The 14349-nt window shown below is 38.8% G+C and overlaps 1 protein-coding gene across 1 annotated transcript; it reads right to left on the bottom strand.

Annotated features, from left to right (window-relative positions):
* Window positions 1-2373: 2373 nt before the first annotated feature.
* Window positions 2374-13306, bottom strand: LOC118735805 (CD109 antigen-like). Its single transcript, XM_036465771.1, has 13 exons — window positions 13006-13306; window positions 7473-7878; window positions 7053-7306; window positions 6237-6989; window positions 5665-5929; window positions 5304-5586; window positions 5066-5246; window positions 4827-5005; window positions 4218-4756; window positions 3795-4157; window positions 3196-3735; window positions 2847-3137; window positions 2374-2784 (listed from the first exon to the last, which is right to left on the bottom strand). Exons 1-13 carry the CDS (start codon window positions 13080-13082, stop codon window positions 2533-2535), a joined length of 4383 nt encoding a protein of 1460 aa, XP_036321664.1. The 5' UTR covers window positions 13083-13306; the 3' UTR covers window positions 2374-2532.
* Window positions 13307-14349: the final 1043 nt, after the last annotated feature.

The raw sequence follows: 14349 nt of genomic DNA, 5'->3' as shown, positions 1-14349 counted from the left end.
TTTCTGCATTGAGTGATTTACGAAATAAACAAAGTGCTTACGAGATGTTTGTTATCAATGTTTAAGTAATTAGCTGAGTGTGGATGTAAGAATAAGCTCAGAATCATGCTACACTTCTAGTCTCCATTCAAAGTTCGAGTCGTTTTCGCATTAACGCTTTTCATTCCTTGTGTGATCGAGCGGTATTAAGATCATCGGTTAGAGTAAAATGTTCCAGTTATGTGTCGTCAGTTGCTCGGCTATTCCCAGCTCTGACTCGTAAGTCCTGTTTTGTGCTCTATGCCTCAGATTTGCCCTATACTTCAGATCTGTCAGCTTAATAGCAGTACCAAGGAAAATAATACAAATAACTTGAACTGCGTATTATTGTTATTGTTAGGGATAAATCACTGCGTCCTCAAACTCTATTGTGCCCCCTCCACGGATTTATAGTATGCCTGGACCAGGGCACTTTCTTCGAAAGGTTATCCTTTAATACTGGTATGTCCCGGAATCCAGAAAACCCGAACTCGATTGGTCAAGCCCTGATTATTCAGCTTATCAAGGTACTCCATCACCAGTTTAGATGTTACCCGAGGAGACCTGAGGGCCTTGGTAGCCGCTCGGGTGTCAGTCGCGATCGAGATGTTCTGATTCCGGTAGTTTCGCTTGATATTAAAGTCCGCACATCTGTCTATGGGGTATGTTTCAGCCTGGAAGATGGACACATATTTTGCCATCCTTAGCTTAGTAAAACCTTAGCCCGGTAAAACTACACCTTCCCCGGTATCCTCTTCCGTCAATGAGCCATCAGTGTACCACAGGTAATCATGTTTTGGTTTATGTCTGGGATATGCCTGCCCAGCTTTTCTTATTACTGAGATCACTTTTGAACTTCTTTGTAAAGCTTAACCTCGGATGCATGGTATGCCCCAGTAATGCATTTTCAGGGCACTACTTCGTGAGGATATCCGACTTCCTATGACTAGGAAACCCTTTTTCCGCGACATTGTTAGCAGTAATCCTTAGTAAAGCTCTTTTGGCCTGAGTCTGATGCCTCTATGGATGTTCTCGGATGTAATTAGGCTGTCACAGGCGCAGGACAGAAATGGGATGGTCCCGAAATAGTTGCAAGGGGTATTCAGAATGGTTTGTTTCAGCTTTAATGAGATAACGTACACATTTGATGCGAGCTTTTTGGCTAAGAAGAGACCGGAACACAATAGGCGTAATGCCATTGAAGCAAAACTATTGCAAAAAGCCAACAACAGTCTTTCTGAATATCTTAATCAACATAGTTGGTAATCCCTGATTGAGCTGAACGTCCGTTCATTTCGAGAGCTCAATATCAACTCTGATATCGAGGGTAGTGTTGGTGGAGGTGAATACTCCGAACACCTTTGAATCTGTCTTAGCTTTTGCCGTCTGGACCACTTTAGAGTTGTTAAGGCGGAAATGATGGCAATCGCCGGTGCGCATCAAGTTGACACTCCAATCTCAATCTCAATGGTAGCCGTGAGATACCGCATGTCTCTCAACGAAATGGATGAGAAATTTCACATAAAAGTGATTTGCGTTCCAGGACACTGCGACGTTTAGGGGAATTATAAGGCGCGACTTGGCGCAAAACTTCCTACTGAGGATATAAATGATGAAAAAGGAATATTTTTACAAACTTGCTACTTATCTCCGAGTGGCTTACTTAATTAGGGAACGACAGATGACATGACGGGTTCACCGGCAAAACTGCCAGGAAATTGTGTCCGGAGCTAAGCGCGGGCTTACTACAGAGCTTAGATAAGCATAAAGTCTGTTTGTTTGTATCTGTCATTACAGGACACTGCGTAATAAGTAAGAATGCCCATCGCCTAGCCACACGATTAAATGAATCCATACATTTTGGATCAGCGCCCTACTCTATTCAGGCGAGGACTCTCGACTCTAGGTAGAAAATTTATCGATAACTTGGAGGATTTTATATGCGTAAAAATCAGGGATCTTCTAAAATTCTTGGGAAGCTCAAAATGCTTTTAGAAGCGGATGAAGCCACGTCCTTCCGCTTGACCGGAAGTGGAAATCGGAATCGATAATCGTCCTTCCGCTTGCCCGAGATGGGGTGAGCTAGCGGCTTTCTAGCTGCGCTGTTCAACGGTGCCTGGCTGTTTGGGACGATACTGCCTGCAGGCTGAGCCTCATCGTAATCAAACTGATTGTGGCATATTGCTAAAGCGTTATGAATTCATCTAGAAAGGCATTATCGATGCCAATACCATTACGTTTTGTCTATGCCTTTCCCCCAACTTTCCATAATCACCTTAAATCAAATGAAAAGTACTTTAAAACTAGAGACACTTCATTTCTGTTATGATATTGAGTAAAGTGGTCAGCTACTCCTTGTGTTTATAATCTACTTTATTTAATTTACAAATCTGTTCAACTTTTTCTAAAATCGTTATCATTGCCATTGTACTCCATAATCGGATTTTTGAAATTATTTACAAAACAGTTTTTTAGGAAATTTCATCCACACAACTTTACAAATAAAATATGTATTTACACTGCAGCCGCACACGCCTTACACTCTTCATCATCAGCACAGATATCGCACTTATTCGAAGAAACTGAATAGTACTCAGTGACTTTTTGCGTCGTGTCGTAGTAATCATATAGCACAAGCGAAGCGGGTTTTTGATCCGCTACCGGATACACCTTGAACGCCTCGATCGACACACATACAATGTTATCCTTACTCAGGCTTTCAAAATACACGACGATCAGTGTGTTTGACTGTTTGCCTTCTACTTGCTGTAAGGAATGTCAAAAGCAATTAACGTCAGCATAATTATTATTAGCCTTGGAAAACCTACCCTAACACGCTGCACCGCTTCAATTTGTTTGAAGCTCTCCTCATCAGCCACATAACCAGAAGGTAAGGAGATCTCGAGCAGCGCCATATTGGTAGCCTCTGATTCGCCGGTGTATTGTATGCAAACATCCACGTCCAATTTGAAAGCAGGTGCCTCTTTGTTTACAACAGCGTCGATTTTGAAGGCTGGCTGCTTTTCCTTCTCGTACACATTGTATTGGTATGCAATTTGTACCAAAGCAGCGCCCTTACCCTTGGCGCTCAGGTCCACCGAGAGAGTTTTTTGTGGCAACTGTGTAGCAAATGTGTGAGCTTACATAACTTTTGTATGATTTAAGAGCCTTCCTTACCTCAATGGTTTGTGTTAACAAGCCATTGTCCTCAGTTAAATGAATGGTTTCTCTCTTCTCTCTTTCGCCTTTTCCAGTCACATCTAATTCCATGCTAGCTGCTTCATATTCAGCAAGGTCAGCAAATTTCATTAGCGCTTTGAGTCCAAGTACTGTGTCTTGTGTGGATGCAAAGCCACCATAGCTATTGCGTTGCGCCACCAACCAGCGTATAACCGGCAGCACATCGTCCACAGTTGCCTTGCCACTCTCGAACAACGTTAGTAAAACATAGGAAGTGATCTCTACATCGCTACTAGAACTCCAGCGCCACCAAAGTTTCGAATTGCTTTCGTTTTGATTTGACCACCATTTGCGATCATCAGCTGTCTTAGCAAGTGCACTAAGCCCTTCGAGTTGGGCGGCGGCTGTTGGACTATCGATTTTATTTAGCGCATAAACTGTTATCGCCTTAACATGCAGATTCTCTTCTGCACCCAAATTCTCTAAAATGTATTTGAAACCCTTTTCGATTTCCGCTTCATAAGGCTTGGAGAGCTCCTATTTAAAAACGCTAAACATTTTACTAACTGGGTTGATAACGAAAGAGACTTACTTACCTCCGCCTCTACTAAAGTGAGCAAAACACTGGCTGTAAGTGTCAATGGCTCTCTATAGGACCTAAAGAAGAAATCATTGCTTTCCAAGAAGCTGCCATTTTCTGCTTGTTGGCTGACCAAGTATTTCAGACCGTCCTTCAGTACATTTTCATCGACCTTCACTTGGGATTTAGCCTGATTAAGTGAACGCACGATGTATGCGGTCAGCCAGGTGGAACCATTAACTGGCCGATCTGAGTTTCTCGACCTGCCAAAAGAACTGAAAGAACCATCGTCTAAGCGGAAGTTCAGAATGTTTTGATAGCCGGATAGCAGGTTGCTTTGAATTTTTGACTGTAAAGCTGGCGTTAGTTTGTTCGTGTGCTGCGGAAGAAAGTTCAATTAAAAAAAAAATTATAAAATACAAGCTCAGTTTAAGCTTACATTCAAATATTCCAAAACCACATAGTTCGGCACAAATGAGGAAGCCGTTTGCTCTGCACAGCCAGTCGGCAGACGCACCAAGCGATCCAAATTATTCAAGAGTGGACCCAAAATATCGCCAACAGCAGACACCTCTATGTGCTCTGAGTCAGGCACGACATCTTGCGGTAGCACCAGCTCGAAGGTTTGCTTAAATTCTGGGGCATCTTTCAAGTTCACAAAATATGCGCGATTTGCATACTGTGTCACACCCTCAGGCACAACTTTTAGCGCCTTATGTAGCGCATCGCCAGCAATCGGTGATATGGCAGTATACTTTAGTAGCACGTCGCCAATAACTTTGGGACGAATCATGAAGGAAACGCCGGCGGAAGATTGTGCGGGCACTCTTATGTTTTTTACGCGCTTTGGTTCGCTAATAATCTCGTTGGAGACGTCGGTAAAGTCGTATTCGCCGTCAGTGTTGTCGAGCGTGACAGCGACGTCTAAAGCCTTGTCCAAGTAGTTAAATACTAATAATTGAGTGTTGATGACCTCGCCTGAAATGCATCGTAAAGTAAAGTCTTTATAAGGAAACCGGAATTAAGTAATATGAAAATTCTTACACACCTCGCTTTACAGAGTAAGGAAGGCGTGGCGACATGAAAAATGGCTGGAATGTTTTAATCTTTATGGAGTCTTTCATTACACCGAGTCCCTTATCAGGATTTACTGCAAAAGCTGTGAGCACCCACGATGTAATAGTATCTGGTATCTTCTCAGACCAATCAAATTCTTCTGTTTGTGTGCTAAGTGTAAAGAAATCTAAATTGAGTATGCGCTTTTTAGATATTGGGCGAAAAAATTACTCCTCTATATCAGTAAATAGCCAAGTCTCTCTGAAATCTTGTCGAACGTTAATTGTTTGTTGCGGGGGTGGAGGAGATGGTGTAGTGGAATGTACACCTACACCTGCCTTAAAACTACCACCACCAGCACCAACTGAGTGAAAAACTCTGTCTCTTTCTGCACTTATGGGCATAGCATTTTCTGCAACAGTAGACAGCTTCAGAAATTTATTTGTTTTTATTACATTATTGCGCTTACGATATTCCGGCTGAGTCCAATTGTAGAAGTAGTCGGCGTTGGTCAACGTAACCACACCGGTGCCTGTGCCAGGATAATATGAGCTACCCCCCAGCCATGGAGTGCTTGTATCATAGCTACCGATACGCCAACGGAAATCATTGGAGGTGATAGCGTTATTACCTGCAAGCAACAGTACACTCTGATCAATAGCTACGAGACCGACAAATGAGTGTGGAGCAGTACGAATATGTAGAGGCACGATATCGCCTGGTTTAACTTCACTGGGTGCGGTTACTTCAATCTGTTGCGGAGAGGATATGATTATAGTGCAAAGTTTTTAAAATAAAAACTCAAGGGTAAGCAAATAAATAATTCTAACCTTGTTTTGTAATTCTGTCTCTGCAGAGAACGATGACTCAGCATAATGGAATTCACCGTCATTATCAACGTAATAAGCGTAAATGCGTGCATAGGGTGCGTAAGCGAACTTGTATGGAAGTGTGATGTTGTAAATTTTAGTATTTTCAGGCAAAACGACACGCTGATGCTCTAAAATATTACCACGACCGACTACATCGTAAATGAAGTATGACAGCGGTTCGCTCGAGTTTACAGTGATTGTTATGATCTGCGAAGAATTAAACCTGCATTCGCAAAAATCAGAAGTGGAATACAAATTAGTTACAATGAATGGTACAGATACTATCTTTATACGTTTGTCATTTCAGGAACTCATTCCATGAAAAATAACTAAAAATGCCTGAATAAAATTAATTTCAGGTATTCAACTCGTATATTTTAACTTAATTTCAGGGAAAGGTTTCGTGAAACAACAAGCGCATAATCGTAGAAATACATAGGGACTCTATGATGTCACTAAGTTTTTTATTCTTAGCAAAAAAAACGAGAATTTAAGCACTAAGCATCTCGCCATTCTTTCTTTAAACTCACAAGTATGTATTCGGTGCATAATTGACCGACAGCTTAAACCATTCCATTGGCTCCTTTTCTTCAGGCTGTGGTACTACATTCTTTGGCTCGCGGTATTGGAAGGTGTTAGAAACAGAACGTGTCTCATCTAGATACTTAACAGTTGCTTCATAATAATGTTGATAGTCTTCAATTTCATCCAGGTGAGCCAACTTAACCGTGAATTTAGCAAAACCAGTACCATTCAATTGGCTATTGAAGGTATACGATTTCCCCTCAATTGTAGGCTTTGGCGTTGTCGTCTCTTCTTGATTTTCTTTCCTTCGCCAAAACATTCTCTCTGATAATTTTTCCAGGAATGTAATTTCAATTGGATTCGTATCTGTCACGACTGTACCGTCGACCAAATTCACTTGAATCAACACTTCCGACTCCTTATCTGCATGATATGTGTAACAGCTGTCATAGCTTACACAAGATATACTATAACGGTACGGAAATACGCTTATATGTTTGGTTGCATTAAGTTTCACGCCAGTGTTGGCTTCTTCCAGCGTTGAAGTGATGACCAACGATGTGGCGTACAGGTCGCTTGTCAAGTGATCTTTGAAGTCTTTTACGTTGATCACCAGTTTTGCCTTGCCATTGACCATGTCGGCACTCTTAATGAGGGTAGGTGCGCTCTTTATCTTCTCATCACCAGTTTGCGAATAGTACTCGCTGTAGCCGAGTACTGCGGTAACTTTACCTTCCACAGGCTTGCCAAAAGTATAACTAAAATAAAGGATGTCTTAAGTAAAAGAGTAAATTAAAGGACTTTGTAGGGAGAGTACATACTTTGCTCTCACTACGATATTAACATCGCCATCACGCACGGACACAGCATCCGTAGCATCGAGTTTTATCTCGTATTTCGGTAGAACATATTTGTCAACTTCGAAATAGACCTCTTCGTTGTAAGGCCGACCATTTTTGACAATTAAACGCCAAAAGCCACGCACTGCAAACTCGGATATTTGAAATTCACCCGTAAATACGCCATTTTTAAGTTCGATATTTTTGTACTCTTTTACGATATTACGTTTACCATCCTGTAGGGGTAATAAATCAAGCAATAGATAATTCAGTTCTCTAGTGCATTCGCCCAACAAAAAAATTTTGCTCTGCATACATAGAACTCATTCTCCAATTTGGTTTTTAAGGAAATTGAAATTGTTTGTTTATAATTCTTTTCACACGCAATTTGCTCAGACTCACCTCAAACCATATAACTGCATCCTTCTCCGCTTTAGCTGGTTTTAAATTCTCGTCTAAGAAAAGTACACGGAAATTTACCTTGTCACCGGGCTTATATTTACCCTTATCAGTCTGAATTTTTGTGATTGCATGAAATTTCTCGAAATTAAGTCTTGTTGTGTTTTTGAAAATTAATCCCGATACCCCCTCAGCCGTGAGATTATATTTGCCATCTTCTAATGCTGGTACATCGAATTCCACTAACCTTGACTCATCCGGCTGGAGTTCAATTGTCTCGAATTTTTCGAAATTAGGTCCCTCTAAGCCAACCTTCAATGTGACTGGCTCTTCATTCTGATAAACAACTGCACCAATGGTGTATTTGTTGGCTGGGTGCAAAGTACCGGGACCAACAATGGAATAACGACTGCAATGAACGTATAAGAAATTGAAAAAAAATGGAATACAGAGAGATAAGAATTGCAAAATATTGCATGCATGCTGATTCTTGTGGGAGATATGTATATGGTACATTTCAATTTCTATTGTTGGCGTTTTTTCGAAATAGATTGATACACTCGTATTTATAACCTTTCCGTAGGTTAAATGAATGCAGTGTTTTAAAATAATGCATGGGATATGCTTCACTTAGTTGCAATTCATTATAAGAAAAAAAAAAATGGTTTCTTCCCCTCGTTGTAGCTAAATAAACTAATGTTTTCATATGATTTTCCTTCTCAGATGTAGATAAGATTTATCAGTTGCAATAATTTTGTAGAGAGCTTTGTTTTGCATATGAAGGTTTAATTAAAAGTTCGCTATCATTTAAAATGTATGATTTAAATTTTTTGGTTGCCTGAATATATGGATTGAAGCACCTGATTTTTGAGATTCCAATGCCAAAAGTGTGATAGATAATAAGAGTGCAGTCCAGTTATTGATAGCGAACCTAGACTTTGACGCAGTTATGCAGGCGAGCACAAATTTATTTGCCGACAAAAAAGCTATAAACCATGTTAGCGCCAACGAAGCGCTCTATAAGGACGAAGAGGAGGCACATTAGTCTTATTGTAGTGCCTGCAGTTTTTCATTTCGAAAACGATAGGTCGATTAGTTCCGCTTTCGTTGTCTCTGCCAAACTTGTGTTAAAACGAGACACATACGATCGACCTAGAAAATGGTAAATGTATCTTCTTTTTCTCCCTCTCGACAAATTCAGAAAAGAGGATGCCGTCATTGGAATACTCGGCCACTACAACAGAACATCGTAGTGATGCTTTAGGTACGCTAAATGAGAATTTGTCTTTTTTCAAAAGTTCATCATCGTTTCTTGTTCAATAACGCCCATAAAAAACTTGATTTTCCACAAAATGTCAATTTGGTTCTTAGTTAATTTGTTAAACTATGTAAAGCAAGAGTTTATTTCGAGACCTAATCGTCAAACAGATGTAAGCGACATATTTTTTTTTTAATTTTATTTTTGATACGGAAATATTCCTGGAGCATCTAGATGCATTTCTGCATCAAAATAAAATTTTGAAAAAAAAATTCGCAACCGTTTACGTTGCGGTTAGGGCTCGGTTGGATACGGTGATATTCGATATAATTTTACAGTATACGGTTACGGGATTCTCCTTCTGCATGATTGACACTGTAACCGCGTAAGCAATTCTGGCCGAGTCCAACAAAGCACCCCAGTCGTTTCTCTTCTGCGAAAACTGACGCCAATTAGAAATGCGAGGCGGAGATATGACTATTGACTATTGAACTAAACAGGAAACTTATTAACGAGGAGCACAGATATCTTGGCTCCTAGGCCTCTTTGTTTCATTGACACTGCAAAAAAGGTTGCAGTTTCATTGCCCTCTTTGTACATGTACGCAGAGGGAATTGAGAAGGCAACATTTTTCAATAGAAAAGAAACCGCCATTAGTAAGTCTCTAAAGCTGTCCAGCAGAAAACTTTCGCCTAAGGGTACGTCTAACATCTATAAGCAGGCATCTTTACCCTAGTTTATGTCTAATTTACTTTACTTCTTTATCAAGTTTCAGCAATCAGCCAAAGTTTGAGGTCTGTTACTTAGTTATATAGCATTTCTCTTTCCGCGTGATTTTTTGAGTTGAAATTTCAAAGGATAATCGTTATTTGTGGTCCCTGATATAAAGTGTTTTTTTTTTTTTATCAAAAATCTCAGACATAATTCTTACGCTAAGTAAAATCTGACAAGTTTGTAATGCTGGTAAAATTAAAATTAAATTGTTTTTAAATTAGCATTATTAATACTCTATAATTGAAAACATGAGCTGTGAGAATAGAAGCACGTGTCATAAAGAAATAAATACACGCTCACAAAAAATGTGCCGTTAATTAATTAATATTCATTAGCTAGCCGGCTGATTCAGAAAGCTAAAACTCGTTTGCTGATGTTGTGAAAAAACCCTGATTGGTTATTTTTTGCTCAACTGAGTCGCTTAGTGAAAATAAAAGTAAAAATTTCTTCGAAGCAAGTAAAACTGCTAATATGTATGCGCAAAAATTAAAATAATTAAAAAAAATAATTCTTATTTATACACAGTTTTATGGCAACTGGCGAGAAAGTCACGCAAGTCACTTGCGATTTTGTTTGTGAAATCTTCAAACACTGATTTTTGAAACTAAGTTAGCAATAAAAATTTGTTTCATCGCACTTATACAAATATCCATGTGTTTATACATACTACATGTATAAAAAGGAGAAAAACTAATAACTAAACAATAGTAATAAGTTATGTTTTTCTCAACCACTCAAATGTATTCTTTTAACAATGCTGATCTCTGTGTGATAGGTGCGGGAATACCCAAAATAGTTCAGCAACGCTTTAACATAACAAATCATTGAGGAAAAAAATGCTCTTAGGCATATGTATACGTATATATAGATATGCGCCATTTATGTATGTACAAGTATATCATATGCATGTATTTATTAATGACATTGTTTACCTCAACTATGGCTATTCTCGGAAATGGCAAAGTAAAGTGTGAAATTTACAACAATTAGCAATTATGCGTTTTTTTTTTTTTTTCAAACCTGTGTAAATAATGATTGCCAATGTAAATTTGCTTATTAGTTAACAACAGTGTTGGCGATTCCATAGCTATTTACATCATTATTTGCAATCTTGAATTATTTTGAATGTTGCTCATGCAACCTTCGTGCATTTGTATTGTATTGTATTATATGATAATTAGCATGCTTGAGTGCTACAAGTCCTTAACACAAGGTGCTGATCATTACAGACCTTTTTAGTGCGCACCTGGAATCTTTAACATCAATCTCACTAAAGTTATATATTCCATAAGCGCAATAGCCGATCTCAGTCACCAAGCCTTACTAAAAGTTCCGAAAACTTCCAGCGCTGTATTTAGCTTTACTTAGACGTGAGTTTTTTTTACATTAGATGGCTATTTACAGTTACCTAAGCACCAGCAGGTTGAGACCTTATAATTTTTTATTTCAGCGTCAACAAGGCTGGGGACGACAACAAGACCCTGCAGAGTTCGCCATTATTTAATGTTATTTAGGATCATCTGTGCCTTAACATGGACGTTAACAACTCACAGAAAAGATTTTCATTGTATAACTAATCCACTGTTCGTGCATAGCCGACTTATAGGATTTTCTACTCTGTTATGCATGTTGGTGAGTACTAAGTAAGCTGACTGACCACCAAAACCTTTGATCTAATGTACTATTCGATCATGCGCTTCAGACTCTTCAGCACGAATGATATCGGACTGATTGGCACCTGAAGCATTGTGCTATCACATAGTCTACCCTTGCCGGTTTGAGAATGAAGATTAACTAAACTTAGTTTTCCAAAGCGTGGGAGTATGGCCAAATGCCAGGCAAGCTGCCAAAAGTCTTGTTATAGCCTTTAAGCCTATAAGCTTGCAAACCATCCTGACTACTCACAGTGACCACTAGGGCGCTCCAAAACTGCATGTGAAAAAGTGAACTCGGAATATTTATGCTCTCACCCCCTAGAATTGTTCTATTCTGAAAAAATATACTCCTATTTTTTTATTTTGAAAGCAAAAAATTATTACAAGTCGCTCAAAGCGCTCAAAGTTTTCCCATTTTTATATGGGAAAAAAAAACAACTTTTCGTAGAAATTGTATATAATTCTTGAATATAAATATTTTTCGATAAAAAAAACTCCATTTCTCTCTATGTGACTCCCAATAGTAGTATCCAATTATTTATTTAATAATTTTGTCATTGTAACTATGTTTTATAGGTCCGCCAAAACCCCAGCAAATGTAATTGGGTGATAAATAAAAAATCTTTAGTATTAAAAAATGTTTAAAAAAAGCAATTGGGTATTGTTATTGGAAGTCTCCTGAAGAGAACCAGAGTTTTCCGATCGAAATAAGGGGGCCTGGACAGTATCTAAATTAAGTCATCGACAGCAAAAAATATGCAGAAATTAATGATTTGCAGTAAAATTCCGCCATACTAACTCTGTTTTAAAACTATTTACTGCTGCCGTTTTGTTTTGGATGTAACCATAAGTTATGTTTGGTTAGGTTTTGTGGGCAGCTCTAAAAACGAGTTCACTAGGAGGCGCCATAGGCTCATTGCAATGCCTAGAATAAGGTTTTCCCATGCCTATTCCTGCATGTCCTAGCATGCCCTCCAATTTAGTTCTCACCAAGCTGTCTTAACTCTCGACGAAGTGGTCGCTAGAAGTTTGCGGTGTTTTCTCCAGACTGCGGGTCACTAGCAAAGGAAGTATTGGACGTATTCTATCTCTTCTTCGTCTCTGCAGCTTATGCAGGAATCGTTAAGCGGCGGTCCGAACCTGGCGGCCATGTAGCCAGGGGCCCAGTGTCTCGTAAGTAATCCTGTGAGAGCCTTAGTAAAGCTCCTTGTTCTTCGTACATCGAGCCGTAGCCAGAGTGAGCGCGATGCAGCGCAGGTCTGTAGATTAGACCACCTGCTGTTGCTAACTGCTCTGGTCAGCTTCTCAACTTCTGAAGATAGGAAGCGCAGGAGAAGTATTACGATCTATACCGTTTTAATTTTCCCCTTTCTCAAGTCCCTTTCTTATTTCCCGGAATACCACTGTATCTCGGAACCCAGATAGGATTGTTTGTGAGTTTTTGAAGTGGTAATAATTATTTTGCGAAATTTAAAATTTTCTGGAATTTTTTTCGTTTTTTTTTAAATTTTCTGTAAAAGCACTTTTTCCAAAGAAAAATGCATTCGTATACAAAATCATAACCACAGTATTATGCCAGGTTTCCACAATTTGTAATGACAAAGTTGGACATTAAAAAATATCTGTGCCATTACATTAAGAAAAGTTGCCATTAAACTCGTTTCCACATGGCATTTTTTTTAAATGGCATAGATTTTTTGCCATCTGAATGACTAGTGGAAATTCGGCATAACAGAAAATAATGTTCTTTTCAAAAAGTTGCATTTTCTCTAAAACAGCGTTTATGGTTTATGCCATAGGTGCCATAGTCACATCATAGCTTTTATTTGTATATTTTCGTTTAACTTACCCTTGGCCCTCGGCACGCACCAATGCACTCAAGTTCACCAGCGTAACGCAAAGGGCTAGCAAAATCAAGCGTTTCATTTCACTGAACACAAAATATCAGACTGAACAATAGAATAAATTTTATGCACACAAAGACCTAACAAAATCACAATTTTTAAATATATTTATTTGCATGCATTCACACAGGGACATATGTATGTTACAAAAAAAAATCTATATATATATATATAAATTTCGAAACGCCTATAGCCACATTATGCACTATCAGCCGATTCGTTTGATTTGATTACCTTCACCGTAAACCGTTGCGCGGTGACTGACAAAACAAGCGAAGCTTTGCATTGAGATAAACTCTGGTCAGCAGTGAAATATTTAAATAAAAAAAGTAAATATAAATAATAAAAAAAAAAAGAAATCTAGCAAAACAATAGGCGGTGATTTGTTATGACAAATGCGCGCAAAAAAAAACAATATAAAAAAAATATTACAAATATCAAAAAAATAACAAAAAAGCGAAACTAAGTAATAGATGCTTCAATGTCAGATGCTCATATTAATTGGCAAACATTTGTTTATATATACTACATACATACTAAATATATATACATACATACATACGAACTCACTTAACCGCATCACAACAGAGAAGCACTCAAGTTGCGAAACCGGCAAAGCTAACTTTTAGCAAATCGCCACTACGCGAATACGTTTGTAAGTAAACCGAAAACGGGTTTGAGTGCATTCGAAATGGATTCTTAGCCAATTAGCTGAGCTGAGATTACTGCTTGTGAGCATAGCTTACTTAATTATTGACACTCAAATCAGCAATTGAGGCTTCGATTTTTGTTTTGTATCAAATTATTTCACTCAAATCAAAAGTGTTTACGTATGTAGTTTTTGTGGCTGAGCGTCACCTTGCCAACCGGCTTATGACGTAGCAATTTGAGTGTCAAGGTGCTCTAACTATTTCAGACTTGCATTTAACCGCATAAATACATATACATACATAAATGTTTATTTGTACAACCGATATGACGCGTTTCTGTACTTATGTACATACTTGAGTATGCATATTTATCGCCGTAATTGTAGTGATCAACAAAGCCCCATCAATGCGGAGTGGTTTCCCAAGCAGGTGCGAGAATTCGGAAAAGCCGGCTTTTGTAGTTGTTGTTGCCTGACGATAGCAATAAGTGCGGAAAGAACTAAGTCGTTCTTGGAAAATTCGCCTTAAGAATGTGCCTTTATATTTTTCATGATGTTTTTCACCAGCGAGTTCTATTGGTTTTTAAGGAATTTAAGCCAGTCCTCGAGTGGAGTGGAGGCTCAGCTGGCAGTAGTTTCG

This window comes from Rhagoletis pomonella, unplaced genomic scaffold (assembly GCF_013731165.1).
Source record: "Rhagoletis pomonella isolate Grant_MI unplaced genomic scaffold, Rhpom_1.0 Rhpom_scaffold_00003, whole genome shotgun sequence".
Taxonomy (NCBI): domain Eukaryota; kingdom Metazoa; phylum Arthropoda; class Insecta; order Diptera; family Tephritidae; genus Rhagoletis; species Rhagoletis pomonella.
The sequence above is the reverse complement of the archived record's forward strand: the minus strand, read 5'-3'. Positions and strand labels throughout refer to the sequence as shown.

What these genes read in the sequence shown, in the direction of transcription:
- LOC118735805 (XM_036465771.1), bottom strand. Translation starts at nt 13,082, where the DNA reads ATGAAACGCTTGATTTTGCTAGCCCTTTGCGTTACGCTGGTGAACTTG. An exon ending in TATGCACCGAATACATACTT is followed by an intron (nt 5,930 to 6,236) that starts GTGAGTTTAAAG and finishes TTGCGAATGCAG; the next exon opens with GTTTAATTCTTCGCAGATCA. An exon ending in TGTTAACACAAACCATTGAG is followed by an intron (nt 3,138 to 3,195) that starts GTAAGGAAGGCT and finishes TTTGCTACACAG; the next exon opens with TTGCCACAAAAAACTCTCTC.